This window comes from Lutra lutra, chromosome 11 (genome assembly GCF_902655055.1).
Source record: "Lutra lutra chromosome 11, mLutLut1.2, whole genome shotgun sequence".
In the NCBI taxonomy this organism is placed as follows: Eukaryota; Metazoa; Chordata; class Mammalia; order Carnivora; family Mustelidae; genus Lutra; species Lutra lutra.
Window position 1 is genome coordinate 21,275,722 of NC_062288.1, and position 26,885 is coordinate 21,302,606.

Here is a 26,885-nt window from a genome sequence, read left to right on the forward strand (position 1 = left end):
AATTAAAAATAGAACTACCATATGATCCAGTAATTCCACTCCTGAGAATATATATGAAGGAAATGAAGTCATTATCTTGAAAAGATGTATGTTCATATATGTTCTCATGTTCATGGCAGCATTATTTACAGTAGCCAAGACATGGAAACAACTTAAGTGTCCATCCATGGATGAGTGGATAAAGAAAATGTGATATATATGTACAATAGTATGTTTTCAACCATAAAAAGGAAGAAAATCCTACCATTCACAATAACTTGGGTTGACCCTGAAAAAAAACAAACTCATAGATGTAGAGAACAGAATGGTAGTTGCTAGAGGTAGGGAATAGGGAGTGGATGAAATGGGTGAAGGTGGTCAAAAGGCACAAACTTTCAGTTATAAGATAAATAAGTTATGGGAGTATAATGTACAGCATGAAGACCATAGTTAGACTGCACAGGCATACCTCAGACATTGCAAGTTCAGTGCCAGACCATCCCGATACAGCAAATACCAGGAAAAGGCGAGTCACACGAATTTTTTGGTTTCTAAGTGCATATAAAAGTTAGGTTTACACTATGCTGTAGTATATTAAGTGCACAATAGCATTATGTCTAGAAAACAATGTACTTACCTTAATTAAAAAGTATTTTATTGCTAAAAAAAATTTTATTGCTAAAATATGCTAAGCAGCATCTGAGCTTTCACTCAATCATTATTACTGATCACAGATTACTACAACAAATATATTAATAATAATTAAGTTTGAAATATTGCAAGAGTTACCAAAATGTGACACAGAGACACCAAATGAGCAAATGCCAATAGAACTTCCCTCGACACAGGGTTACCACAAACCTTCAGTCTGTAAAACAAACAAACAAAAAAACACGTGTCTGTGAAGTACAGTAAAGCAAAACACAATAAAATAAGGTATGCTTATGTTGTGTGTTTGAAAGTTGTTCAGAGAGTAGATCTTAAAAGTTCTCATTACAAGAAAAAAATATTTGTAGCTAGGTGAAGTGACTGTATGTTGACTCAACTTACTGTAATCATCGCTATGTATACATATATCAAGTCATTATGTTGTGTACCTAAAACTAATACCATAGTATATGTCAATTATATCTCAATAAAACTGGAAAATATTAAAATTTTTAAAAATAAGAAAAGCTATAGCTTTTATCTTTAGTGGTGCTTGAGGAAAAGCAAATTTAATTAAAAGACTTAGAGATCAATGAGATGTAGAAATGTTGAATGGCTTCCTAGGTACTTTGATTGGTCCATTAAAATAGAATTTAGTCATTCCTTGTTATGTGTAATTTTGTTGTGTTTTTTTTTTTTTAATTAAAGCACTTTCTTTATATAAGTAAATCAGTAGCACCTGTCATGTTAGGGTTGGTTTTTAGAAGGAAATTTCCTAAGGTTTGTCATGAAAGTGCAGAGAAAATAAAAGAGCAACATGCAAAATTGAAATGAGCTGTGAATGACAACAGGCTTGAGAAAATGGGGTAACATTATGTGGTATTTAGTTTGTGATGGGAGGATTTGGGAAGCCTAGTTTTTCACACCAGCCACAGGGGATGTAGGAAAATAGAGGTGTAAAAGGGGGAGAACAGCCAAAGTGTGGGTGTCCCATGTAGTGAAATCCTCACATTGAAAAAGCCTAATTTTTTTATGTGTCAAAGAGTTTATTAGCGTTCAGTTTAAAAAGATTTCCACCTGCCATTTGCCAAGACATAGGAGTTCTTAAAGAAGTTACCCTCTAGGGATTGGTCTTGGTTTAGAACTTGTGGGGCCTTGGTATTTTTGTTGTGGTGGTTGTTGTTAAGCGGTGTAAGAATTCACGATCTTGGGGCACCTGGGTGGCTCAGCAGGTTAAGCATCCGCCTTCAGCTCAGGTCATGATCCCAGGATCCTGGGATCGAGCCCCTCTCGGGCTCTCTGCCCAGTGGGGAGTTTACTTCTCCCTCTGCCCTTTCCCCCACTCTTGCATGTGCACACACGCACTCGCTCTCTTTTTCTCTCTGTGTCCAATAAATAAGTAAAATCTTTAAAAAGAAAAGAATTCATGATCTTGGTTGAGGGCTGGTAATAGTGTGTCACTTCCTTGTCCCTCACAAAAAATGGTTCTCGGTGAGGTTCAGAGCAGTCAAGTTTCTAAAGTTGCAAAGCCTCAGTTTTAGCAATGCTACCAGCTGCTTCTATCAGAAGGCATAGCCAAGTACTTTCATTAGGATTTTTCTTCCAGTGAACATCAACCCATCTCTCATGTAGAAATTTTGTCAGTTTAAATAGTTTATTAGTAAGCCTACAGTACTCTTGGAGTTATTTTTTGCAGAGACTCTTAAAAAAGAGCAGTAAATCAATTTAAATTGTGCTGCTCAAAGAAGCCAGTTGGGGTGAGGTGGCTCCCAAGGGCCACTTCAACTGCCATTTCCTGGTGAGTGATGGTTCTAGGAAGCTTAGTGGATAGATGAGGTAAATATATTGAGTGACAAACTGAAAAGTCACTTACTGTTGTTTTCAACAACTATTTAAAGTACCCAAGCGTATCAGTGCCTCTCTAGAATTGGTAATATAATTGAGTATTCCCCTAAATAGGTTTACAAATGACTTCCTAAAAGAGAGTCTATTTATTAGGCTTTTTCAACATGAGGATTTTGTTATGTGAGATTTTTCATTCATTGATAGACTAATTTATACATTTGACTATTTATTGATTGCACTTTGGCACTATTTGTACTGGAGGTGTCGAGGTTGGTATTGGAGATGAAGATAGTAAAGTCTGTTGTTTGCAGAGCTTCTAAAGGGGAATAACACCAGCAGCCATTAAACAAATTCATAATAATATTTCAGAAAGTGGCTTAGCACTATGAGGATAAATGAATGGAGTGTTAGGTAGCATAAGTGGAGAGTGAAATGATTTTAGGTAAGATAGTCAGGAAAACATAAGAACAGAGACCAGAATAATGAGAGACAATGATATATAAAAGTGTACAAGGAAAACCTCACAGGTAGAGAGACTAGCAAGAGCAAAGGCCCTGAGGCAGACAAGAAACTAGATTATATTAGGACCTTGTATTTATTTATTTTTAGAGAAGTGGGGAGGTGTAGAGGGAGAAGGAAAGAGAATCTTAAGCAGGCTCCACACTCAGAGCAGACCCTGACGTGGGGCTCGATCTTATACCCCTGAGATGATGCCCTGAGCCAAAATCAAGAGTCAGATGCTTAACCAACTGAGCCACGCAAGTGCTCCTAGGAGCTTATAGAGCAACATAAAGATTTTAGAATTTATTCTAAGTTTTATGGGAATCCAGTAAATAGTTTTTAGCAGAGGAGTGATGTGATCATACTTATATTTTAAAAATAATTATGGCTGCTTTTTGATAGATGGTAGAGGGTAATAGGAGAAGCAGTAGAAGGAGCTCAGCTCAGAGGCTAATGGTGTCATTTGATGTGCTTATAATGGTGTTAGGAACAGAATGATGCAGTGGAAAATGGACCACTTGAAGATATTGAAGATATTGAAGGACAAAGCCTTAGGACCTGCCAAAGAAATGGATAAAATGGCTGTGTTCCAACACTCATGTCCTATTTTTGTCCAGACAGTTGATGTTTTTTTTAAGGATTTTATTTATTTACTTGACAGAGATCACAAGTAGGCAGAGAGGCAGGCAGTGAGAGAGGAGGAAGCAGGCTCCCCACTGAGCAGAGAGCCTGAAGCAGGGCTCGATCCTAGGAACCTGAGATTATGACCTGAGCCGAAGGCAGAGGCTCAACCCACTGAGCCACCCATGTGCCCTTATTGAAACAGAAATTCAGTAGGCTGAGACAATTACTTTCTACAGATGTGATTCACGAGATCTCCAGGTTAGATGGAATGACCTGTCCCAGTTGGCCTCTCCTGCCTTCCTGCCTTTCACTCAATCCTCCCAACCATGTTGATCTTCCTTCTCTCTACTCCAGCAAGTCAAGCTTTTTCCTCTTCTAGCACCTTTGCATTAGCTCTGCCTCTTCCTGGGAAGTTCTTTCATTAGTCATTTTGGGCACATGCCAGGGCCTGCAATCTTTCCAGGGACCTGGAAAAAATCCAGGGTCTGGGGAAATGAATATTGTCTCAAAAATAGGATAAGAAAATTTCAAAAATAGAATTAATAATTTTAAATTAACTATTTATGTTAATATTTATATATATAACTATTTATATTAAATTAACTATTTGTCTACAAAACATAATATATGTTAACTCCATTCATTGCTAAATTTGAATATTCATAAAATTTCATGATACTGAAAGTAATCTTTTGGTCAGATTCCTGAGTATGCTGAGAAATTACAACTAAATGTAAATTATATGCATTTCTACCAGCCAAATAAAATTTAAAGGCAAAATTATAAAAACCACTTGAAAGTTTTTGCAGTGAAAAAAAAACGTTTAATAGACATGGGTGTACTTTAATGTGTTTGCCGTGATGTGTAATGGAGTTTCCAATGTTAAAATTATCAAGGTCCTTTAAAAGTCTTAACGTGGCCCTGCTTGGCTTCTCATAGTTGGAACGGTAAAAAAAGAGAGAATTTCAAAGTTTCTTCATGTATTTTTCTCTCTTGCCATACCTTGATTACCAATTTAACAAAATAAATAAGGAGTGGTCTAGCTATTTAGAAATATACAAGAACTTAAGTTTTTTTTTAAATTTGAGTATGGTTGACACACAGTGTTGGTTTCAGGTGTACAACATAGTGATTCAGCTTCTCTATACATTCTGGTATTCTCACAAGTATAGCTACCGTCTGTCACCATACAATTCTACTATAGTATCTTTGACTATATTCACTATGGTGTGCCTTTCATTCCTATGACTTATTCATTCCATAACGTGAAGGCTATATTTCCCATTGCCCTAACTCAGTACCACCTTTTTTGAGGGCAACTTGGCAGGAAATGCTCATTTTTAAAATTTGCTTTGACCAAGTAATTCTGCCTCTGGGAGTTTATCCTAGGGAAATAATTGGAACAGTACTTGAAGATATATAAGGATGCGTATTACAGAAGCATTGTTTATAATAGTGAAAAAGAGAGAAATCTCCCAAGAGTTCCAAAATTGGAGATGGGCTTTATTCTCAACATTTTTTCTTTTTTTTTTTTTTAAAGATTTTATTTATTTATTTGACAGAGAGAGATCACAAGTAGACAGAGAGGCAGGCAGAGAGAGAGAGAGAGAGAGAGAGAGAGGGAAGCAGGCTCCCTGCCTAGCAGAGAGCCCGATGCGGGACTCGATCCCAGGACCCTGAGATCATGACCTGAGCCGAAGGCAGCGGCTTAACCCACTGAGCCACCCAGGTGCCCCTCAACATATTTTCAATATGGAGAGATGTCAATATAATAGTTGTGGGAAAAAAAAAAAAGAGGGGTGCCTGGGTGGCTCAGTCGGTTAAGCAGCTGACTCTTGATTTCAGCTCAGGTCATGACCTCCGGTGGATCATGCCCCACCTCCACTCCCCACTGAACGTGGAGCCTGCCTAAGATTGTCTCTCCTTCTTCTTCTGCCCCTCACCTACTCCTGCTCATGTGCATGCACTGTCCCTTTCTCAAAAAAAAAGAACAGGTTTATTATGATGTTGTAATATTTTTTTTAAAAGAAGGAAAAGTGAGTGTTTATGTGTGCATAAACATAAGTCTGGAAGTATGTATGCCAAAATGTTAGCAGTGATCATCTTTAGGTAGTAGAACAATGAATTTTTACTTTGAAAAAAAAACTATATAGTCAGATTATTTTTTCTGATAAATGTAAAATTTATGTAATCCGCTAAAATAGTAATTTCTGTTTTAAGATAGAATATTATAGAAATAACAAATGAGTTAAAATGCCACTCTAATTCCATGATATCAACAAGACAGTCAACTCCAGCAAATATTTCTTTGATAATTGCAAAAACACAACAAAAAGCAGGATATCAGAGAGGCTTAGATTCATTTACATGTCCTTTTGCAGATGAATATAACTTCTGAATGGTATCAAACCAAAACCAGCTTTGTGTTGCTCTTCTGTTGTGGAAATGAGCTTTGCAGAGCTATTCTTTTCTGTGGGGTCTTTGAAAATAGCAGAATATTCCTTAGGTTTCTAAGAAACGTAAATATTGGAGCATTATCTTGTCTTGTTGTGTATTGGTAGTGAGACTTCAGATACACTGTCTAACTTACTAAACTTTTTTTTTGAGAGAGAGAGTGAGTGCATACATGTTTGCAAGCAGGGGCAGGGCAAGAGAGAGGGAGAGAGAGAAGCCCAAGCAGGCTCCAGGGTCAGATATAGGGCTCGATCTCAGGACCCTGAAATCAAGTTGGGTGCTTAAACAACCGAGCCACCCAGACACCCAATTACCAAACGTTTCTTAAAGAGATGGGATGAGTTTTTGAAAATGGCTCAGTCCCTGGGTGAATTTGCCTTGAAGAAACATCGTGGTCTAAACATTCTCCCCCTTAGGTTGGTTCTGTGTATCTGCTCTTCATATAAAAGAGCCTTTTTTATGGAGATGGGAAAGGGCCACTGGGGAAATGCAGGAAGAGTGATTTCTTTAAGTAAGGATAACCTCAAAACCTTGACTGTGTTCATTATAACATGTAAGTAACTGTGGTTTTGTAAAACTTGCCTTCTTCCCAAACTGAGAAGCCCTACTCATGTGCTCATTTTATTCAACATTCTTTAAGTGCCTTTAACAGGCATGACAGCTTGGAAAGGACATCCAAGCAGAAATCAGAAGGCCTAGTTTCTAGCTTTTTAGTGACTGTACGATTCTGGGGCCAGCAACTCAGCTTCTGGGTTGTTGTTGTTGTTTTTTTTAATCTCCATTACCCAGGGTTCAGGATCCCTGATGGCCTCCCAAATGGCCTTGATTCAAAGGTCACGTAAGATCATCTAGCTGTTGGAAAACCATGATGTCCTTCCACAGCACCAGGTGTTTCTGTGAGGGGCCCAGGTTCTGAATGCTTTAGGGGATGCAGAGATGAAATAAGATATGATCTCTCCCTGCAGAGAGGCTTCCAGCCTAGTTGGGAAAACAGGTCCTTGACAATATGTGACTTTAACAAGGGAAGAGAAGGCAAAGGAGCCATGCTAAGGACTAAGTATAGAACCGTGGAGACCTGAGTTATACTGTGGTGTCACCCATTTTACCAGAGGTTACCTTCTCCGAGTAGAAAGAATAATCTATCCCCATTCTCTCATTAAATCTTGTAATTACAGGCAGGAGCTTTTCTACTGTTCCCTTATTTTAGAGGCACTCCTGAAAATCAACATGAATGAAACTAAGCATCCTGATTCCCAGTGCATTCTGTCTCCAGAATTTCTCCACAAAAGGCTGATGTGAATTGTTCTTTTTCTTTTCTCTGATTCTAACAGAGAAGTTCAGCTTCATTTTTGCCTTTATGAACCTATCTTGACTTACACAAGCAACAAAGAGGAGCAATTTTATCAATTAAAGGATGGCAGTCTGTGAATTTCTCACCTCTAAAACTCCAGCCGAGTAAGAACATCAGCATATTCAGGAGGGGAAAAGCTGACCTAATATTACCGGCTTTCATCCAGTCTTGAATAAATCATAAACAACTGAGTGAACCTCTACTATGAATGGTCAAGATTTTCAGGCATAGATGTCTGTACTTTTCTTGTGTTATTTTGCTTCTGCGTAAGGTATCAGGGTAGGTGAGGTGAAGGTGAAAAGCACTATACTACAGAAACAAGGCAGATGACTTGAACAGACAGTTCACCAAAGAAGACATTTAATATGCAACAGACATATGAAAAAATGCTCAACATCACTAGCCATCAGGGAATACAAATCAAAACCACAATGAGATACCACCTCATACCCGTTCAGAATGGTCAAAGTTAACATGGCAGGAAATAACAAATGTTGGTGAGGAGGTGGAGAAAGTAGAACCTTCCTATACTGTTGGTGGGAATGTGAGCTGCTACAGTCACTCTGGAAAACAGTATGGAGGTTCCTCAAGAAGTTAAAAATAGATTAACCCTAAGACACAGCAATTGCACTACTGGACATTTTCCCCAAAGATACAAATGTAGTGATCCAAAGGGGTACCTGCACCCCAATGTTTGTAAGCAGCAATGTTCAAAATAGCCAAATTATGGAAAGAGCTGAGATGTCTATCGACAGATGAATGGATAAAGAAGATGTAGGGGTTTTTTTATTTTATATTTTTCAGTGTTCCAGAATCCATTGTTTATGCACCACACCCAGTGCTCCATGCAATATGTGCCCTCCTTAATACCCACCACCAGGCTCACCCAACCCCCATCCTTTTCCCCTCCAAAACCCTCAGTTTGTTTCTCAGAGTCCACAGTCTCTCATGGTTTGTCTCCCCTTCCAATTTCCCCCAACTCACTTCTCCTCTCCATCTCCTCCCATCTCCTGGTTATTCCTTATGCTCCACAAGTAAGTGAAACCATATGATAATTGACTCTCTCTGCTTGACTTATTTCATTCAGCATAATCTCTTCCAGTCCCATCCATATTGATAAAAAGTTGGGTATTCATCCTTTCTGATGGAGGCATCATACTCCATAGTGTATATGGACCACATCTTCTTTTCCATTTGTCCATTGAAGGGCATCTTGGTTCTTTCCCCACTTTGGCAACTGTGGCCATTGCTGCTATGAACATTGGGGTACAGATGGCCTTTCTTTTCACCGTATCAGTATCTTTGGGGTAAATACCCAGTAGTGCAATTGCAGGATCATAGGGTACCTCTATTTTTAATTTCTTAAGGAATCTCCACACTGTTTTCCAAAGTGGCTGCCCTAGCTTGCATTCCCACCAACAGTGTAAGAGGGTCCCCTTTCTCCACATCCTCTCCAACATGTGTTGTTTACTGTCTTGTTCATTTTGGCCATTCTAACTGGTGTAAGGTGGTATCTCAATGTGGTTTTGATTTGAATCTTCCTGATTGGGGAAAAAAAAAAAAGATGTAATATGAGTGTGTGTGTGTGTGTGTTTAATGGGATATTACTCAGCCTTCGAAGATGATGAATACTTACCATTTACATCAATGCAGATAGAACTGGAGGGTATTATGCTGAGTGAAATAAGTCAGTCAGACAAAGACAGTTATCATATGGTTTTACTCATATGTGAAATATAAGAAACAGGGCAGAGAATCATAGGGGAAGGGAGGGAAAACTGAATGGGAAGTCATCAGAGACGAGGAAACTCTTAACTATAGGAAACAAACAGGATTGCTGGAGGGGAGGTGGGTGGGGGGATGGGGTAACTGGGTGATGGGCATTATAGAAGGCATGTGATGGGATGAGCACTGGGTTTTATATCCAACCGATGAATTATTGAACTCTACATTGAAAATAATGAGGTACTATATGTTGGCTAATTGAATTTTGATTTTTATTAAAAAAGATATTGGGACACATATCATATGGTACCATGAAGTATGACAGGCATTTTAGTTAGAAAGCATTCAGCTCTAGTTTACAAGAAACTCAAGAAAAGACACAACTGCTGGTGGAACAGATATTTGTGCTAAGGATTTTATTGTCACTATTTAACAGACCTCATTTAGACTCTTGACCTTTTTTTAAAGATTTTATTTTTAGTAATCTCTACACCCAATGTGGGGCTCAAACTCACAACCTGAGATCAAGAGACACATGTGGTATCAACCAAGACAGCCAGCCTCCTGAGACTTTTGTCCTTTTATATCATTTTTATGTTGTTTCTTACTTGATGTCCTGGCACTTTAAAAGCTGTTATTGTGAGGGTAGCTCACAGAGTGCATCCTTCTCAGGTTTGAATACTCGCTGTCTTCAACCAGATTCATGGTTGAGTGCAATCATGCAAGAGTTAGGTGCAGGCAGTATTTACAAAACACAGCATTTCTCTCTGTTTCTCCTAGAATTGCAAGGACACTAAACCATCTCTGAAGGGAGGAATTTACAAGGAACTTATTGTGAAAATAATCTTAAATTATTTCAGAAATGCTCATGTGGGGAAATGCTGTGCAGGACATGAGGGAGAAAGTTCTAGTGGTTCTCCGTGAATTGAAGACTGTGCTGCCATGTGCTGTGTGCTTTTTCCCACTTGCCCAAGATAGATAGTAAACCTTTAAACAATTCAAATGACCAACTCGTTGGCTCCCTCTATTTACTTTCCTCATAAAGGGCACTAGAAAGAACATTTAACTGTTGAAGTTAAAAGCAACGTTTAAGGGTGCCTGGGTGGCTCCGTGGGTTAAGCCTCTGCCTTTGGCTCAGGTCATGATCCCAGGGTCCTGGGGTCGAGCCCCACATTGGGCTCTCTGCTCAGCGGAGAGCCTGCTTCCTCCTCTCTCTCTCTGCCTGCCTCTCTGCCTTCTTGTGATCTCTCTCTCTCTCTGTCAAATAAATAAAATTTTTTTTTTAAAAAAGCAACGTTTATTTCTCATGGGGAGAAGCAGTCAGGATGTGGGGGGGTTTGTTGTGGTTTTTTTGGTTTTGAGGGTTTTTTGCTTACTTTAAAGACTGTGGAATTTATATGGACAAGTTTGTGCGTGTAGCGCTTACTAGTGTTTTTCCTCTATGTTGATTCTTTTATTTTGTAATATTACTAAAATTGCATTCTGCAGCTTTGTGTTTGCTAGAATGTGTTCTGTACACTCTGTCACATAGCAGCACTCATGGATGTACATCTCTAACACCAAGTATCATTGCACAGTAACTGAAAGTTAATGATTTTTAAATTAACTATATATGAAAGTTATTCAAAACTGCAGTGTTTTCTTCTCCATCTTATAGGAATGGAAAGAAAGAGAGATCATGTATTGGTTGAGAGGTTTTAGATTTGGGTAGAGCTGAGTTCACACCGACTCTCTGCCACTTACTATCCCCATTTCCCCATCTGTTACCTAGAGATATTCCTACTTCACAGAGTTACTGTAAGGATGGAACTAAGGACGATAATGTGGGTATTGTGCTTAGCACAGTCTGAGGATATGGCCTAGACTCAACAACGTGTGGGCATCTGTATTATTAACAATAAACAATTTGTAAGCACCAAATGTGTAACACCAGCAGTTATAAACATGAATGTCCCTTCTTTTTATTGACCCTTCAGCAAGAGCAAGAGTTTGGGGCTCTTAACCACTTTATTCGTTGTCCAAGTGTAAAAACTTAATTTAAAATTGGTAAAGAGTAATTAGGGAAAAAGCTTCTTGCATTTTGTGACCTTGAGCCCAAACCTGTGATGATCCTCCATATGGACAACGTTCCATCTTTAAATAACATCTTAATGTTTGCAAGAAGCAAGGCAGAGTAGTCAGTCAGCAAAGGGCAAATATGCCTCAAAGACATCACAGATTTTTGCATCATTCCTTTTATATCAGCTCAGCCCCCTGACAAATAGGAACTACTCCTGATGCGTGGTATTGTCCCTGCTTCACGATAGCAGTATCAAGCATTATGGCAGACAAACTCCAGTGTGGTTAACCCTGGGAATGTTTACACTGACCCTTATTAACCACAGTGAAAATGTTTCCATATTTTGATCTCCTCTGATGGATTATAAATTCCTTGAGAAGTTTGCTCTAAAAAAGTAATTGTGCCTGTCTTCAAACAGTTTACAATTACATGGACTCAACTGGGACCCAGTAAAATTTTACCAGCTTTAAGCACAGTCATTAAAACTACATTATGATGTTTTCAGTATTTAATGCCTAAGCATTGAAGACTATTTAAAAAAAAAAAAAGAAAAAAGAAAGAAAAGATGTAAACTATCTAGTTTCCCACCACCAAACAGAGCCACAGCAAACATTCTGGTGAATTTCCTTTATAGATCATTTTGTGGGTTTTTAAAAATGTATTTTCTCATAAGCATGTTAATGTGATTACATTACCTTCATAAATATTTGCAATATGGATAATCTGTCAAGAGGCTATCCCAATTTTCTTAAGGATTCTATTTTCCCTTTAGTTTGACATTGAAATTTAGTAATGTCTACTTACATTACTCTTGTAAGTAGACCTGCAATATTCATCATATTTTATAAAACTGTCCTTGAATTTAGGATGATTTCCTTTGGAAAGATTCTAAGCAGTGATATTAATAAGTCAAAGGGTTTACACTCATGAACATTATATGAGTGAGTACCCATTTTCAAGTATATTTGACAACTCTAGGTATTAAGTTAAAATAAAAACATCGCTTCTTTGATAGGAAGATTGTTTTAAATTGCATTTATTAGATTGACTGAAATCCATTCTCAAGCTAGGCAAGATGTAAACAAGCAAAATGAAATTATTTTGGTGTGTGGTATGAAATGAAGAGCCTGATTTTCACCCGGCCTCTTCTTAATCTCTCTAATCTTCTGATTCCCACCTCTGTCTTTCAGTTTCACGGGAGACTCCAAACTTGCCTCAAGTATGCGCTATGTGGAAACACAATCAATGCAGATAGGAGCATCCTACATGATTCAGTTCAGCTTGGTGATGGGCTGTGGCCAGAAGTACACCCCGCACATGGACAACCAGGTGAAGCTAGAGTACTCAACCAATCACGGCCTTACCTGGCACCTGGTCCAAGAGGTAAGTCTGTTTTCTCTCATGCTTGTAACAGGTGGGCTCCTTCTTTTTACATAGGAAGCAGAGAGTTACAATTCTAAAAGTTTCGGTTTTGTTCAAAAGGAACAATGTTATTTGTGACTTAGCACTGGCATCAAGTCAGTAACAAGGATTCCACATTCTGCACTCTTGGATACTAAATTGTAATTGAAAATAAAGAAATGGGAATAACTTCAGGACTGGATACTTTAGGATGGTGTTTGGGATATTATTTTCTCTAACCCTCTTCTTCCATAAATTTTCTCTAACCCTTCCTTCCTCCTTCCTCTCGGATCCTCTTCCTCCCTCCACTCTTTCTTCTTTCCCTATAGCATGTCTTCGTCTGTTCCTTTCTAACTCTCTTTACCTGTAGGTAGTCTGTATTAGGAATCTGGCATATCTTGTCTTTAAAAAAAAAAGAAAAGAAGCATGTAGATCCAGATTCCTTTTTTTTTAAAGATTTTATTTATTTACTTGACAGACAGAGATCACACGTAGGCAGAGAGGCAGGCAGAGAGAGAGAGAGGAGGAAGCAGGGTCCTCGCTTTGAGCCCAATGTGGGGCTCGATCCCAGGACCCCGGGATCATGACCTGAGCGGAAGGCAGAGGCTTTAACCCACTGAGCCACCCAGGCACCCCCAGATTCTTAAGATCAAATGTACTCCTTTATGTATATACACGGTGATCAGACGTTGGAATAAATGCATGCATAGCACACCGCATAGAATAATTTTATTTACTAAATGCCTGTGTTATGATAACAAGTCAAAAACGTGGATCCTAATCCATGTCCACTTTCATATGTCAGAATTAAAAGACATTTAATTTCACGGTGACACTTGTTTCCATTATTTCGCAAATATTTTAGCTTCACAGAAGGAAGAATCATGGATTGCATCCATATTGCAAATGGTTAAGATTATGACATAAGATTTCTTTAAGGCCTTTATCACTTGTGGTGAGTGAGTCAACATATATTGTGCCTGGAGGAACAGAAGCCAAGTTTAACTTTTGCCTTCCTCTCTTCTAGGAATGTCTTCCAAGTATGCCGAGTTGTCAGGAATTCACGTCAGCAAGTATTTACCATGCCACTGAGTTCACACAGTGGAGAAGAGTCACAGTGCTTCTTCCCCAGAAAACTTGGTGAGAGATGATATCTATAGATATGGTTGTGACCTTAACTTTTACCATCCCCATTAGCATGACTTGAATGTGAAGAAGAGTTAAGCACAATGGCAAGAGGAATTTTCTTTGTCATTGAAAGACCCAGATTGTTCTTTTATACCCAGGATATTTGAAAAATAGAGCTAATGAAAATTTGATTTCCAAACTGTCTTACTTTGTTTTTGACCTTAGTAGGGTTGACACACAATGTTACATGAGTATATCAGGTACACAACTTAGTGTTCAACAACTTTGGACGTTATGCTATGCTCTCCACAAGTGTAGCTACTGTGTGTCCCCATACAGCACTAATACAATGCCGTTGACCTATTTCCTCTGCTTTGCCTTTTATTCCTATGACTTATTCTTTCCCTAAATAGAAAACTTTATTTCCCACTCCCCTCCACCCATTTTGTCTACCCTCCTCGCCCTGTGGCAACCAGCAAGGCTGTTCTCTGTATTCGTTGGTCTGATTTTGCTTTTTGGTTGTTTATTCAGTTTTTTGTACTTTATTTTATTTTTTATGATTTTATTTATTTATTTGAGAGAAAGAGAGAGCACAAGCAGGAGGAGCAGGAGAAGGAGAAGCAGACTCTCCACTGAGCTGGGAGCCCATTGTGGGCACTCAATCCCAGGACCTGAGCAAATGGTTAACCAACTGAGTCACCTAGAGCCCTGGTTTTGTATTTTAGATTCCGTATATGAGTGAAATTGTGTAGTATTTGTCTTTCTCAGTCTGACTTAATTCACGTAGCATAATACCCTCTGTGTCCCAGCTTTTTCTGACCTCCCTTTCTTCCCCAACTCAATGACCTGTTCCTTTAGGTTTGACATATGTAGAAGGGAAGGATACAGGAATCCAGACTCTCCTATGTCAAGACAATTTGGATTTCAAGGCTGTTTTCTCACTGAAAAGCCCTACTTTTTATTTTATAAGCTTAATACACACTTTTTTTTTCCTATTCACACTCTCTCAATAATCATAAAAATCATCAGGAAGCTAAAGCCTAGTAATTAGGAAGAAAGTTAAATATTTGATAATATGTAAGAGAAAAACACCTTTTTTCCCTAAATATTACATAATTTTGTGTTAGATTGGTCACTGTGGGTGCCTTGTGAGGACTAGATTGTGGGAGAAAGGGTGAAGATAGGGAGTCGATAAAAGTTTCCAGGAGTTTGATTTTTCAGTGGCTTGGAGCATAACTATAGCAGACAAGACAGGAGCCATCATTGTGAAATATATTTGAATCAAATAGGGCTTGCTGATGCACTAGATGGGAGTTGTGGTAAGAAAGTAAGAATCAAAAACAGTTTGTAAATCTGAGGCCTAGGGAAATTGCTGGATGGTGATACTACTGACCCAGGTGGGGAAGCCTAGAGAAGGAGTGGATTTGGGGCAGGAAATGAAGTGTTCTGCTTGGGGGATGTGGGGTTTGAGGTACTTCCCTATCCAAGCAGAAATGCCAAGAAGCCAACTGGACTTACACATCCGGAGTTCAGAGAAGAGGTTTGGGTTGAAGATTAAATACCATGAGTACTGTTTGAAGTCCTGGGACAGGATGAGCTTACCCAAGAAAGAACCTTGGACTAGAAATTAAAAGGCCCAAGCTCTCAGTCTTTCCTTGCCAGTGATTAATTAATTATACAATTTTAACCATTCAAACCTCCTCAAGTCTGATTTCTTAGGAGTAGAATGAAGAAATTTAATTAGGTGATCTTAAAAGTCCCTTTCAGTTCAAGAATTCTAAGATTCTGTAACGTGGGTAGTAGAAAAAGCATGAAAGAGACAAGAATTCTATTTTTCTGTGCCATGAGCCTTCCAAGAGCCCTTTTGTAAAGAGAAAATTACTAAATAAAGCCTTCTTCGATTATTTTTCATGGAAGTTGGGCTCTACACAAAAACAATTGGTTAGATAACAACCTTGAGTTATTATTGTACATCCTTTAGTTGGAGACTGAATTACTGAATTATAGAAGAATGCCTCCTTGATTATTTTTAAGGATTCATCATTATGTCAGTTGGAACAAAATGATTGAAATTTGATTTCCACAGATTTTTTTATATCCAACTGTGAGCCATTTCCTGGATACTCTGTTAATGCTTTGTATAACAAGTTGCTACTTTCTCCAGCATCCTAGTTTTTTATGTCTACTGCTGGGAATATAATCAAGATTTGTATTTAATTTCAATGATATTCCAAGCATATCAATCACCATTATAAAAAAGCAACAGATCAAACAATTGAAATAGTAGTCATACTTGCTGTAAGACTACTGTGGTTTTTTCTTTATGTTTATTTCACCATTAAGTGTATCACCCTCATGGTTTAAAAATGTTGATTTTTCTTTATTGACAATTGGGGTATAATTTCAAAATTATGATGGTAAGGTCATCTTGATAGTATATCTTATAGATGTCTTTTCATCCCCAGAAATGTTATGAACTATTATTCTTGTTTTATTAAAGATTTTATTTATTTGAGAGAGAGATAGAGTGCACACAAGAGAGCAGCAGTGGGGAGAGGGGCAGGGGAGAAGGTGAGGGAGAAGTAGATTCCCTACTGAGCAGGGAGCCCGGCGTGGGCTTGATCCCAGGACCCTGAAATCATGACCTGAGCTGAAGTCAGATACTTAACCAACTGAGCCACCCAGACGCCACTAAACTATTCTTCTTTATTAGTGGAATTTAGGCAGTATCCAAAAAATATTATCCTTTATAAAAAAAGAAAAACACCTCACCTTTGCCTGTTACTTCACATTTAGATTGTATCTTGCATTATTATTTCCTAGCTTACAAGATATTAGCACTGAGTTCAAAGTTTTAGTATAGTCAGAAAAGATCAATTCTCATCAATGTTTATTCAGCACTTGAGAGGAAATCTATTGGACCCATAAACACTTCAGTTCCAATACTACCTGCCACATGTTGGGTACTCATTCAATGTTGAGTCATTGAGTAAAGTTTTAATTCAGGGTGCCTCAATGTCTACTACATTATTCCTACAACCTAACTGAACTCTGCTTTTCCAAATTTTTTTCCAAAGCCCTGGGTAAAGAGAGTAAAAATATTTTTTAAAAACAAACCCAATAAGATAATTTTTTTAACATTCCTGCTAATACGTAAGTATTAGTATTATTACTAAACATGATTGCTATATATATTTTTTTAAATAGTGTTTATCTGGTTATTTTCATTGGTTTGGGATTTCTAATGCTTTTTAAAAGCTCTGCTGTAAAGATAAAGTGCATTTAGTGTTCCTGGTATTCTTGATCATTTTATTTATTATCATCATTTCAAATTTTTGCAAAAGCATGTTTTTCTCAAGCATCAGGGAAAAGGGAGTGCAGTTTAGTTCGAAACAGTATTCCTTCTGGCAAATCTTCGTTCTGCTGCTTTGATTCACACATACACAACTCTAAATTGTATACACACGAGCAAATGTGGTCCCCACATTACCAAAGATCTGTTAACTTTGGAAAAATGCTAGATAGGACAACTTAGAGTAGAAATACTGAATATATATACACCTGCTTGGAGAAATTATATTGCATATGAACTGAACATTTGTTACCCAATGAAAATTAATTTTGTTTTTATGAGAGACATTTACATAAGAACAGGGCCTAATGAGACCCAAACAGATGTCAGTTGCTGACTTCAAAAACAAATCTACACCTAATGGCTGAATGAGTTTCAGAATAATTGGGTAAATGTGATTACAGTAACTCTGAAGGTGGAAAATAAAATTTGGTCTGCCTTCATTTGCCGCGATTCCTCAGCTCTGATGCCTTGATACCTACCTATCAAGAGACGACTTGATGCTATTTTAATTCAGTCTAGAAGTTTATATGGGGCAAAAAATCAAATAAAGACAAGACTGACAAGTTTTGTTGCTTTGGGGAATCCACAGAGTTTGGGTTTGAAATGCTAGTCAACTTCATCTCGTGATCCACATAACAGTGGTCTCACTTTCAGACCCAATCCAAAGTGCTCAAGATTTTCCTTCTAAGAATGCTTAGATCTGGGCTGGAGGTGGGGGGGTTGGCAAATTAAATATTTGTATTGAGGGCAATATTTAGCAGTGACACAGCTGCAAATCAGTGAGATCACACCTTGTGTTCTCATGTGTGACCAGCTGGAGATTGCTCACACAACTAATTTTTTTTTTCTCACTAAAAACGAAGCCAATATTCAACCTTTTCTTGCTTCCTTTTCTGTTAATTAACATCAGCACATTAAACTGTAGATTATAATTTTAAACGGAAAAATCCACTGTAAGCTTTTCTTCTTAAGGAGATATTCTCTTTTTTGAGAGTTCACAAGATGCATGTAAGGACTAATTTACTTAGTAAAAGAATTTAGAATGTGCTTACTTACATGTGACTGTTCAGAAACATAAATAAACTGGGAAATCTGGGACAGATGTCTGAAACCCTCCAACCCCATTTTAATGTTTGAGATAGCCAAACTTCAAAACAAGGTATGCCATGGTTTCACGTAGGCATGTAACTATACAGAAAATAAACCATCACCTCAGTCAGCAGCCACCAGAACAATCACTAAATTTACAAGCTAGAAGGGATCTTAGAAATCAGTTTGCCCAATCCCTTTATTTGAGAGGTGAGGAACTAGAAAGCCTCAGGGCTTAAATTTCTCACTAAAGGTCACACAGCTGATAAATTGCAGAGCTGGGGTCCAAGGGGTCGAGTCCCCAGACTCTTAGCACATTCTTTACTCCATTACCTACTGAAGGCAGTAACAGGCTGCCCTTTCCTGGCCTGTTCATCCACTCATTGACTCATTTTTTTTCACAGTCTCTTTCGGTATACCTACTTTATTCTGTTTCTGTGCAAATAGTTGAGACCAAAGATAACCTTGTCCCTAGAAAAGCCCACAGTCTAGACATTTGTGGCCTCAGACTTGACTCAGATTATCCTGACAAAATATGGTCATCTTTCCTTTGCACAATGCTGACGTATCAAACTTGATTGGCTGCTTCTCTCTAGGGCTCCACACTCTAAAACAACATACCTACTTTATCGTTGGATCTTCTACAAACCGTTTCTTAATGGGACTATGACAATCGTGATGGCTATTCGATTTCAGATATAAACTATGATCACAGAGGAGGTGTATCTGTGTCTTGCATGTGTCATGACAGGCACTGATAGGCAGCAAATTGGTGTCTATTGGACGCATCTCAGCGAGTCCTGGAATTATCCTGCTGGGAATGAAAGTGCAACTTACTAGCCACAGATCATTGGCAAAATAAACAATAAAGGCTTAGTCTGGATTTTAACAATCTGTTACATACTTAGGGAGTATTTAAGATGTGCATAATTGATGCAGTAGACATTAAGGGATCATTCAGAGCATTCAAGATCAAGTGTATGTGTAGATAGTGTGCTTGGGGAGGGTTTAATCCATGGAATGGGGCATGCCCATTAATTCTGCAAATCCTTTTTGTTTTCTTTTGTTTTGCACTTTGACCAAAAAGAACTCATCACGCTCTCTGAAAATTTCTAGAGGCAAAAAATCTGATGGGAACTGAAAAGAATTTTTTGTGACTGTCAGTGGATGGAAACTTTCTTGACGTTGCTCCCAAAATACCCTCTTCCGTAGACTTTCTGTCTGGTTTAGAGGAATGGAGGTCCCAAGTGTTTCTCTATGTGTAATGGACAGTTTAACTTTTTATTTCCACTTAACAACAGCTTGTCCATGAAATCTACCCAAGTTAATGTGTCTGAAATGATCCACAGAATTTAGCACCCAGATGTTCTTACTTCTAGAACATGTTTTTCTTATAGCACATTGTAACATGTCCCTCAATCCCAAAACAATACCCCCAAACAAAACTTTTGTTTGATATTGAGAGCTCACTGGAAGTTTCCAATTTCCAATTTCAGTAATGTCCAATTATTGAAAGAAATTTTATTACTATAACTGAAACACCTCAGATTTTCCTCTGTGGAAGAGAGGCTTTTTTGTATATACCTTTTTATTATTATTCTTTCTTGCTTCCTTTCTTTTCCTGGCATCAAATCTCTGTGTAACAACAATAAAATCTGATATTTTGTTTTTCTCCAAAATGTAACAAATTAAATTAAGATGGAGGTATATATCTAAACCCCACATTTCTTTTTAACTTTTTGTCATCATTGAATTGTTGACAGACTTTCAACTACCACAGAAAAATCATTGGCAGCTAAATGCAAGTTCCAGAAAGTTCATCATCTGAAAGAGTCTAAACTCTGACATTCTTTGTGTCCATTAAAATACTGTTTTTGGGGCCCCTGGGTGGCTCAGTTGTTAAGTATCTGCCTTGGGCTGGGGTCCTGGGATGGAGACCCTCATCCGGCTCTCTGCTTGGTGGGAAGCCTGCTTCTCTCTCTCCCTCTGGGCTCCCCCTGCTTGTGTTCCCTCTCTTGCTGTGTGTCTGTCAAATAAATAAAATCTTTAAATATATATATAGTATATAGTATATCGACAATTGTATATTGACAATTGTATGTTGAATATATACATATATGTATGTATATATACATATATATATATATAACTATATATATATTGTTCTCACTCCCGTCCCTTGTTTCTAGGTCCAGTGCCACCCGCTTCCGCTGGAGTCAGACCTATTACACATCCCAAGACGAGTGGGCTTTGGACAGCATTTACATTGGACAGCAGTGTCCCAACATGTGCAGTGGGCACGGCTCATGTGACCACGGCGTGTGCAGGTACACACACTGCCACCTGTGATCGACTGTCTGTTTCTCGGGGTTTGTGTTCAGAGGGATGACACAGCAGTTGTCATCAGAGCGGTAGGGACAGACTGATAAATAATGAAGGAGCCAAAAGGACACAATCCTTCTTTCTGTTCTTATTTTAGGTGTAAAAGGTGCTGTTACATTTTAAGTGAAGTCTGAAGCTAGATATCCTAAACTTCAAAACCGCACCTCAAGACGAGGCCTCCTGAGTTTACATCCCAGAGTTTATTAATTTACCCCAAAGTCGTCTTTGGGGGTTAAAAGGGCCTTGCTCTTGTTTCCCTTCCGTTCCCCTGACAGTCTTAAAACACGAGTCAGAGCCCTGCTGTGTGCTGTCCTGTGCCGCGTGACCAGAAGCTCAAGGTTGTAGGCAGGGGAAGGCGGCGATCGTCGCTAATGGGGATGAGAAAGGAACACACTTTAATACTCGGACTCTAAAAGAGATGTAATTTAATCATAAAGAGGAGCCATAAAACATGGCTGTCTAATGAGCAAACACTTCCACGTGACTTTCGAGACCTACAGGAAGATCCCACTCTTTTTGCCCCGCCCCGCCCCAGCCGCCAACACACCCCCACACGCATAGGCGTGCAGGCGCACGCACACACGCACGTACCCACTTCCCTAATTACTCCTTGATGCCTCAGTTCTGCTGTTACAGCACCATTGCTTTCAAGAAAGGATTCTGTCCTTTTTTCTTCTCAGTGTCCGAAACTGAAGGTCGTTCCGACCTGCCAACACAGATTGACTTTGTCGAGAAAAATCTCGTGTGAATGCTAAGGTCTGAGTAAAAGTGAGACGTGGGAAACATCACAGGAGCGTGGCTGGGGCATTCCCAGAAAAGAGGCTGTGACTTGCTTACGTGGCCTTTCCTCTCTCCCAGGTGTGACCAGGGATACCAAGGCACAGAATGCCACCCAGAAGCTGCTCTTCCTTCCACAATCATGTCGGATTTTGAGAACCAGAATGGTTGGGAGTCTGACTGGCAAGAAGTCATTGGGGGAGAAATTGTAAAGCCAGAACAAGGGTGTGGGGTCATCTCTTCTGGATCATCTCTGTATTTCAGCAAGGTAGGAGCTGGGGGTGAGGGGTGAGTGATGACTAAGGTCTGACTAAGCTATGGGAATATGTGATCAGCGCAATGGCTAGTTCCATTTGTGAGCATTTATGAAGCAGCCTGAACTCAGAAGGTACAAACATGGGACAGTTTTATGTTTCCCCACACTGCTTGCTTCTAAATTCCTTTGTATAATCCTTATCCCTGAACTACATTTGGGAAACTCTGGTAGTTGGGTGATTGTTTTGGGTTACTGCAAATCCAGGTTAGGGCTGTTGAAAATTCCTGCCCTTCTTGTCCCTGATTTAAACCTCGTTGCCTTCCTCTCCTGCCATGCCAGCATGAGGGTCTTTGAGTGGCTCAGGGACTCCGGGTCTTCTAGCCCTGGCATTGGAGGGTGCATGAGCATGTGGCCTGGGAGTGAGGGGTGAGTGGTGGTGGTGAAGGCGAAGCCTCAAGTTTAAGAGCAGCAAGTTTCTGCTGCAATCTGATTCCGCCACTCCTTAGCCCACTCAGACTACTGTAACAAGAATACCGAGATTTGGTGGCTTAAATAGAATTTTTTTTTCTCACAGCTCTGAAAGGTGTGAAGTTCAATATTAAGGCACCAGCAGATTCAGTGTTTGGTGAGGGCCTGCTTCCTTGTTTATAGATGGCCGTCTTCTCATTGTATCCTCACTTGTGGTGGAGAGAGCACAGAGAGAAAAAGCAGACTGTCTTGTGTCTCTTCTTATTTGGGCACTAATACCATAATGAGGGTTCCACCCTCATAACCGACTAACCTAATAACCTGATAAAGGCTCCATGCCCTAATGCCATCTCTTTAGGGGTTAGGCTTTCAACATACAGATTTGGGTGCACACAGACAGAAAGTCTATACAGAGACAGTGTAGAAGTTTTTCTTGAGGTGTTCATCTTCACTAGGGACAGCACTACGTTGGGCAGACAGGTCAGTAGACACCTAGAATCTCTAAGACTGATTCTCTTGGAACACCCCCAACCCCTGTTGCTTGGTTAGCAATGGGGAGGGGCAAACCACCTTCTTCTCCTCCCTTGCTACCATCTAGGGAACATTATTTTCTTTCTCCCTCCTCCAGTCGTCTCTTTAGTCCTCAAAAGGACTAGAGCGGGAGCAGGTCCAGTTCTCCACCCTGAGCTGCATATCTAACCCTACTTATTAGCAGCTCTCTTTAGAATGTAAGGTGCTTAAAACCACTTCTTTCCAGCAGGGACTATAGCCACCAGTTCTAGGACAACTGGAAATGTCCCAGTCTACATCACCTAACAAATACGCAGGTGTGGGTGATACACTGCAGGGCTCATATGTTGTGGAATCTGGGAAGAAATCCAAAATAAGTTAATTTATGCAAATGCAAAAATAGGTACAGGTTTTGTTTTGATGCAGGTGCAGAACAAAGAATCAGCAGCAATCAAACAAGGTAGAGAATGACAGAACATCAGGGGTGAATTCTACTTGATGGTGTTTCCTATCTATTGACATTGAACATCCGCTGCTCATTATTGTTAGAGATAATCGTCCACAAGAGACCAATAGTCATTGCACAGATCAGGATACACTGGGTAATTGTTCAGAAATGGGAAGATTATGTCTCCCATGAACATCAGTTTTCCAGTATGTACCAAACATCCCAGTAAACATGTATGCATACACACAAATATTTCAAAGATGAAAGGTTACATATCAATATGTGTATAACTGTAATTCAAGGTGATTTATGTAGTAAAGCTACCCAAATCTTTACCTAAGCTCCAAAACTGGTTAGCTGGTTCATCTTGCAAATTTATAACATCTTTCTGTACTTTTGTTTTCTCTCTTGTAAAGTGGGATTTGGGGAGGATCAGTGGGTTAGAAGGTAAAGAATAAAGAATAGTGTTGGGCATACAGAAATCGCTCAGTAAGTGTTAGCTATCACAATTACAGTTTATGAGGATATATTTAAAATTGGTGTCGTTAGATATTTCCATGTGTATTCCCTGCCGCTAAAAATCAGCATTTCAGGGGCACCTGGGAGGTTCAGTCGGATAAGTGTCTGTCTTCAGCTCAGGTCATGATCCCAGGGTCCTGGGACCAAGCCCCACATCGGGCTCCCCGTTCAGTGAAGAGTCTGCTTCTCCCTCTCCCTTTGCTGCTCTCTCGCTCATGCTCTCACACTCTCTCAAATAAATGAATAAAATCTTTCTTAAAAATCAGCATTTCAAAAGTAAAATCATTCTTTTCCCCTCCCAATCTAGCTTTCTTCCTAAATTTTTATCAAAATATATCTGAAGAGCACTTTTTTCCCTTTTTCCTCTTATATCGAGCAGATCTATCTTGAATTCTAAGTAACTCTAAGTAAGAATTCTTAGAATTCTTGAATTCTAAGAAACTAGCTTGAGCAAAAAAGGAGGAAATTGGTTCATATAATCAAAACACGAGGGAGGGCTTAGATGAAACTGGCCTCAGAGATATCTGGAACCAGAAACTCAAATGCCCACATTACCCTCTCTGTTTTCAGGTCAGTTGTCATTATGAGAGTGGTACTGGGACCACAGAGCTTTCTGAGCAGGCCCATAGAAAAACCTCGGGACCGTTTCTGACTGGCCAATCACAGTGTCCTGGGGAATGGCGTACTCTGAGTGGCATAGCCAGGGAGGTGTGGGATATAGGGTTTGGCAGCCCCCACCCGCGGGGACACTGTGCACATCCACCACCTTTTGCAAACCACTCTAAACCTAAAATGTGCTCCATCCTGTCCCTCTTCTATCACAGACATTGCCCTAACTATACAACTTATTTCTTTTTTGAAACATCAGACCTCTTGTCCAAACAGAAATCTCTCCTCTACATCCCAGGTTTTGCCAATTTCCCTGCCTTTGTTTAATCTCCATTGCCTACCATGATGCCTTCCACCAGCTCTGTATCTCTATCAACCTGGTAGCGTTTGGCTCAAATCCTGCTGCTCCATGGAGCTTTTGGGGACTATGGCAAACTACACTGAGCTCCCTGTTCTTGGAATTCCTCCCTCATCGGTGTTCTATACATATATAGATCATGTTTTTATTTTTATTCTCATAGGACCCAGCTAGATGCTGAGTCCTACTGACTGAGCTGAATGCTAGATAAGATGTTCAGCTCAGAAAAGCATGCCACATGGTAGGCATTTACAAATCAGTAAGTACCTCTGAGACGGAATAGATTGGGGATTTGATACATGATAGTATGACAAAATGGGACTCTACAAGGAGCAGACTTCGGTCTGTAGCCCTGTCTGTCATTATTGTCACTGCACATGCTTGTGAACTCTCCTTTCAAATTTGTGGTTATTGTGCCTGGTGTGATTGGCACCCAGTAATTATTACCAAAGAAAGGAATGAATGAACGAATGAAAGAAAATGAGAAAACAAGAGGTTCTAAAGAAATGGTTATTTTCAAACAAATATAGTAGAATCATTTTTCTAGTAGATTTTGAATAAAGAAGATTTTAATAGGCAAAAGGTTAAAGTTTCATGAAATGTTTTAGAGGTCATTTTATAAAGTCTCTAGATTCTAAAGTTGTTCCTTTGAATGTGTTTTATTTTATCTAAACCCTGAAAGCAGTGAGACATTTTGACCTAGAATGTTGGGGGGAAATAGGAGAGTATTTTTGACATTCCAAGAGCAAGGAGATCTGTAAGCAATTACTCCAACACACATGTGTGCCCATTACACATGTATACAGGTCCACACGTACACACGTAAGTACATTGATCATAGTAGAAGAGAGAAACTGCAAAGCATGTGTTACATCACATTCTAAATTCTGACAAAAAGTTTGCCATGAGCCGTTTCCTTTTTCTTTTTTATCTCCCTGTAAAACAGTGTTCAGCATTTCAGGTCACTGAACAAAAGAAAATGATTTGTGTTCTTCTCTGGGAAAAAACATCTTCAGGGCCAAACTAAGCATTTGTGTGATATTTTCCACTTACAAAAATCCCACAAAACATTTAGAAACCTTTGTCAACCAACACCGTAGTCTCCTGGAAAAACAACACTGCTCTGTGATTTTCACAATAGACCAATCATTCCAACCAGCTAATTGTGATAATTGGATTTTTATAATTCTCCTCACCCTACATCTTTATCCTTCTGGCTCATTTCCACATGCCAAATTCTTCATAGAAGTTTCCTGGATTAGAATTAACTAGCTAGGTTCTGTAGGTTTTCTTCTGAAAATCATTCTTCCTATAATGATCCTGAGGCATGAAAATTCTAGACCAGATTATAATAACCTCTGAGGTGTTTCTCGCTTATAATATCTCAAATCAACAACAAAAAAAAAATTAAAAGTGCACCTAACACATTGAAAATCTATATTACTTGTAAGCTTTTCTCAAATACATTCTTAAGGGCGCCTGGGTGGCTCAGTGGGTTAAGCGTCTGCCTTCGGCTCAGGTCATAATCCTGGAGTCCTGGGATCGAGTCCCGCATTGGACTCCCTGCTCAGCAGGGAGTCTGCTTCTCCCGCTCACCTTTCCCCCTCTCATGAGCTCTGTCTCTCTCTCTCTCTCTCTCAAATAAATAAAATCTTTTAAAAAAAAAAATACACTGGGAGCCTGGGTGGCTCAGTGGGTTAAGCCGCTGCCTTCGGCTCAGGTCATGATCTCGGGATCCTGGGATCGAGTCCCGCATCGGGCTCTCTGCTCAGCAGGGAGCCTGCTTCCCTTCCTCTCTCTCTCTCTGCCTGCCTCTCTGCCTACTTGTGATCTCTCTCTGTCAAATAAATTAAAAAAAAAAAATCTTTAAAAAAAAAATACACTTAAAATTGAGAGTTCCAAAGAGTAAGTTCCTGTCTCAGGATTAACTTCAGTTCTCATTTCGCTGGCCCCCTCGTTTATTTTGGAATCTCTTAATTGGCTTTAGATTTATCAGTAACAGTGTACTGTTTTAATTATCCCCAAGTATTTCCCCTGTGACTTCTAATAACTGAGACCCTTTCTTAATTAACTTAGTGGATTAGAGTAGGGTTTAAATTATAAGTGTGAGAGGTGTTTTTCTCTATACTGTGTATCCTATCTCCATTTTTCTTCCTGACTTTTAATTGAACTCCTTGGGAGCTCTCCAAAACCCGTTCAGTGCAGCCTGTGGATTAGCTTTGGCATATCTGTTTGGGCGTTGGAATCTCATGAGCAAACCTTTTTTCCGTCCCATTAGCATGAACCCATTTACTCACAACAGGGCTGTGACATGTAGGAGACACATGGAGCAGAGGAAGCAAGTTGCTGAATTTGAGGAAATTTTTCACATTTTTAAAACACAAAGACCATTTCATAGT

The 26,885-nt window shown here is 39.3% G+C and overlaps 1 protein-coding gene across 3 annotated transcripts in view; it reads left to right on the forward strand.

The window, feature by feature from the left end:
• RELN (reelin) overlaps positions 1-26,885 on the forward strand; it is a 518,586-nt gene that overhangs the window by 374,138 nt on the left and 117,563 nt on the right. For all 3 annotated transcript variants that reach the window (XM_047695315.1, XM_047695316.1, XM_047695317.1), the window contains exons 21-24: positions 12,377-12,569; positions 13,615-13,727; positions 20,349-20,486; positions 21,400-21,586. In XM_047695315.1, coding sequence (XP_047551271.1) covers positions 12,377-12,569; positions 13,615-13,727; positions 20,349-20,486; positions 21,400-21,586 — 631 coding nt within the window. The remainder of the gene's footprint in view (positions 1-12,376; positions 12,570-13,614; positions 13,728-20,348; positions 20,487-21,399; positions 21,587-26,885) is intronic.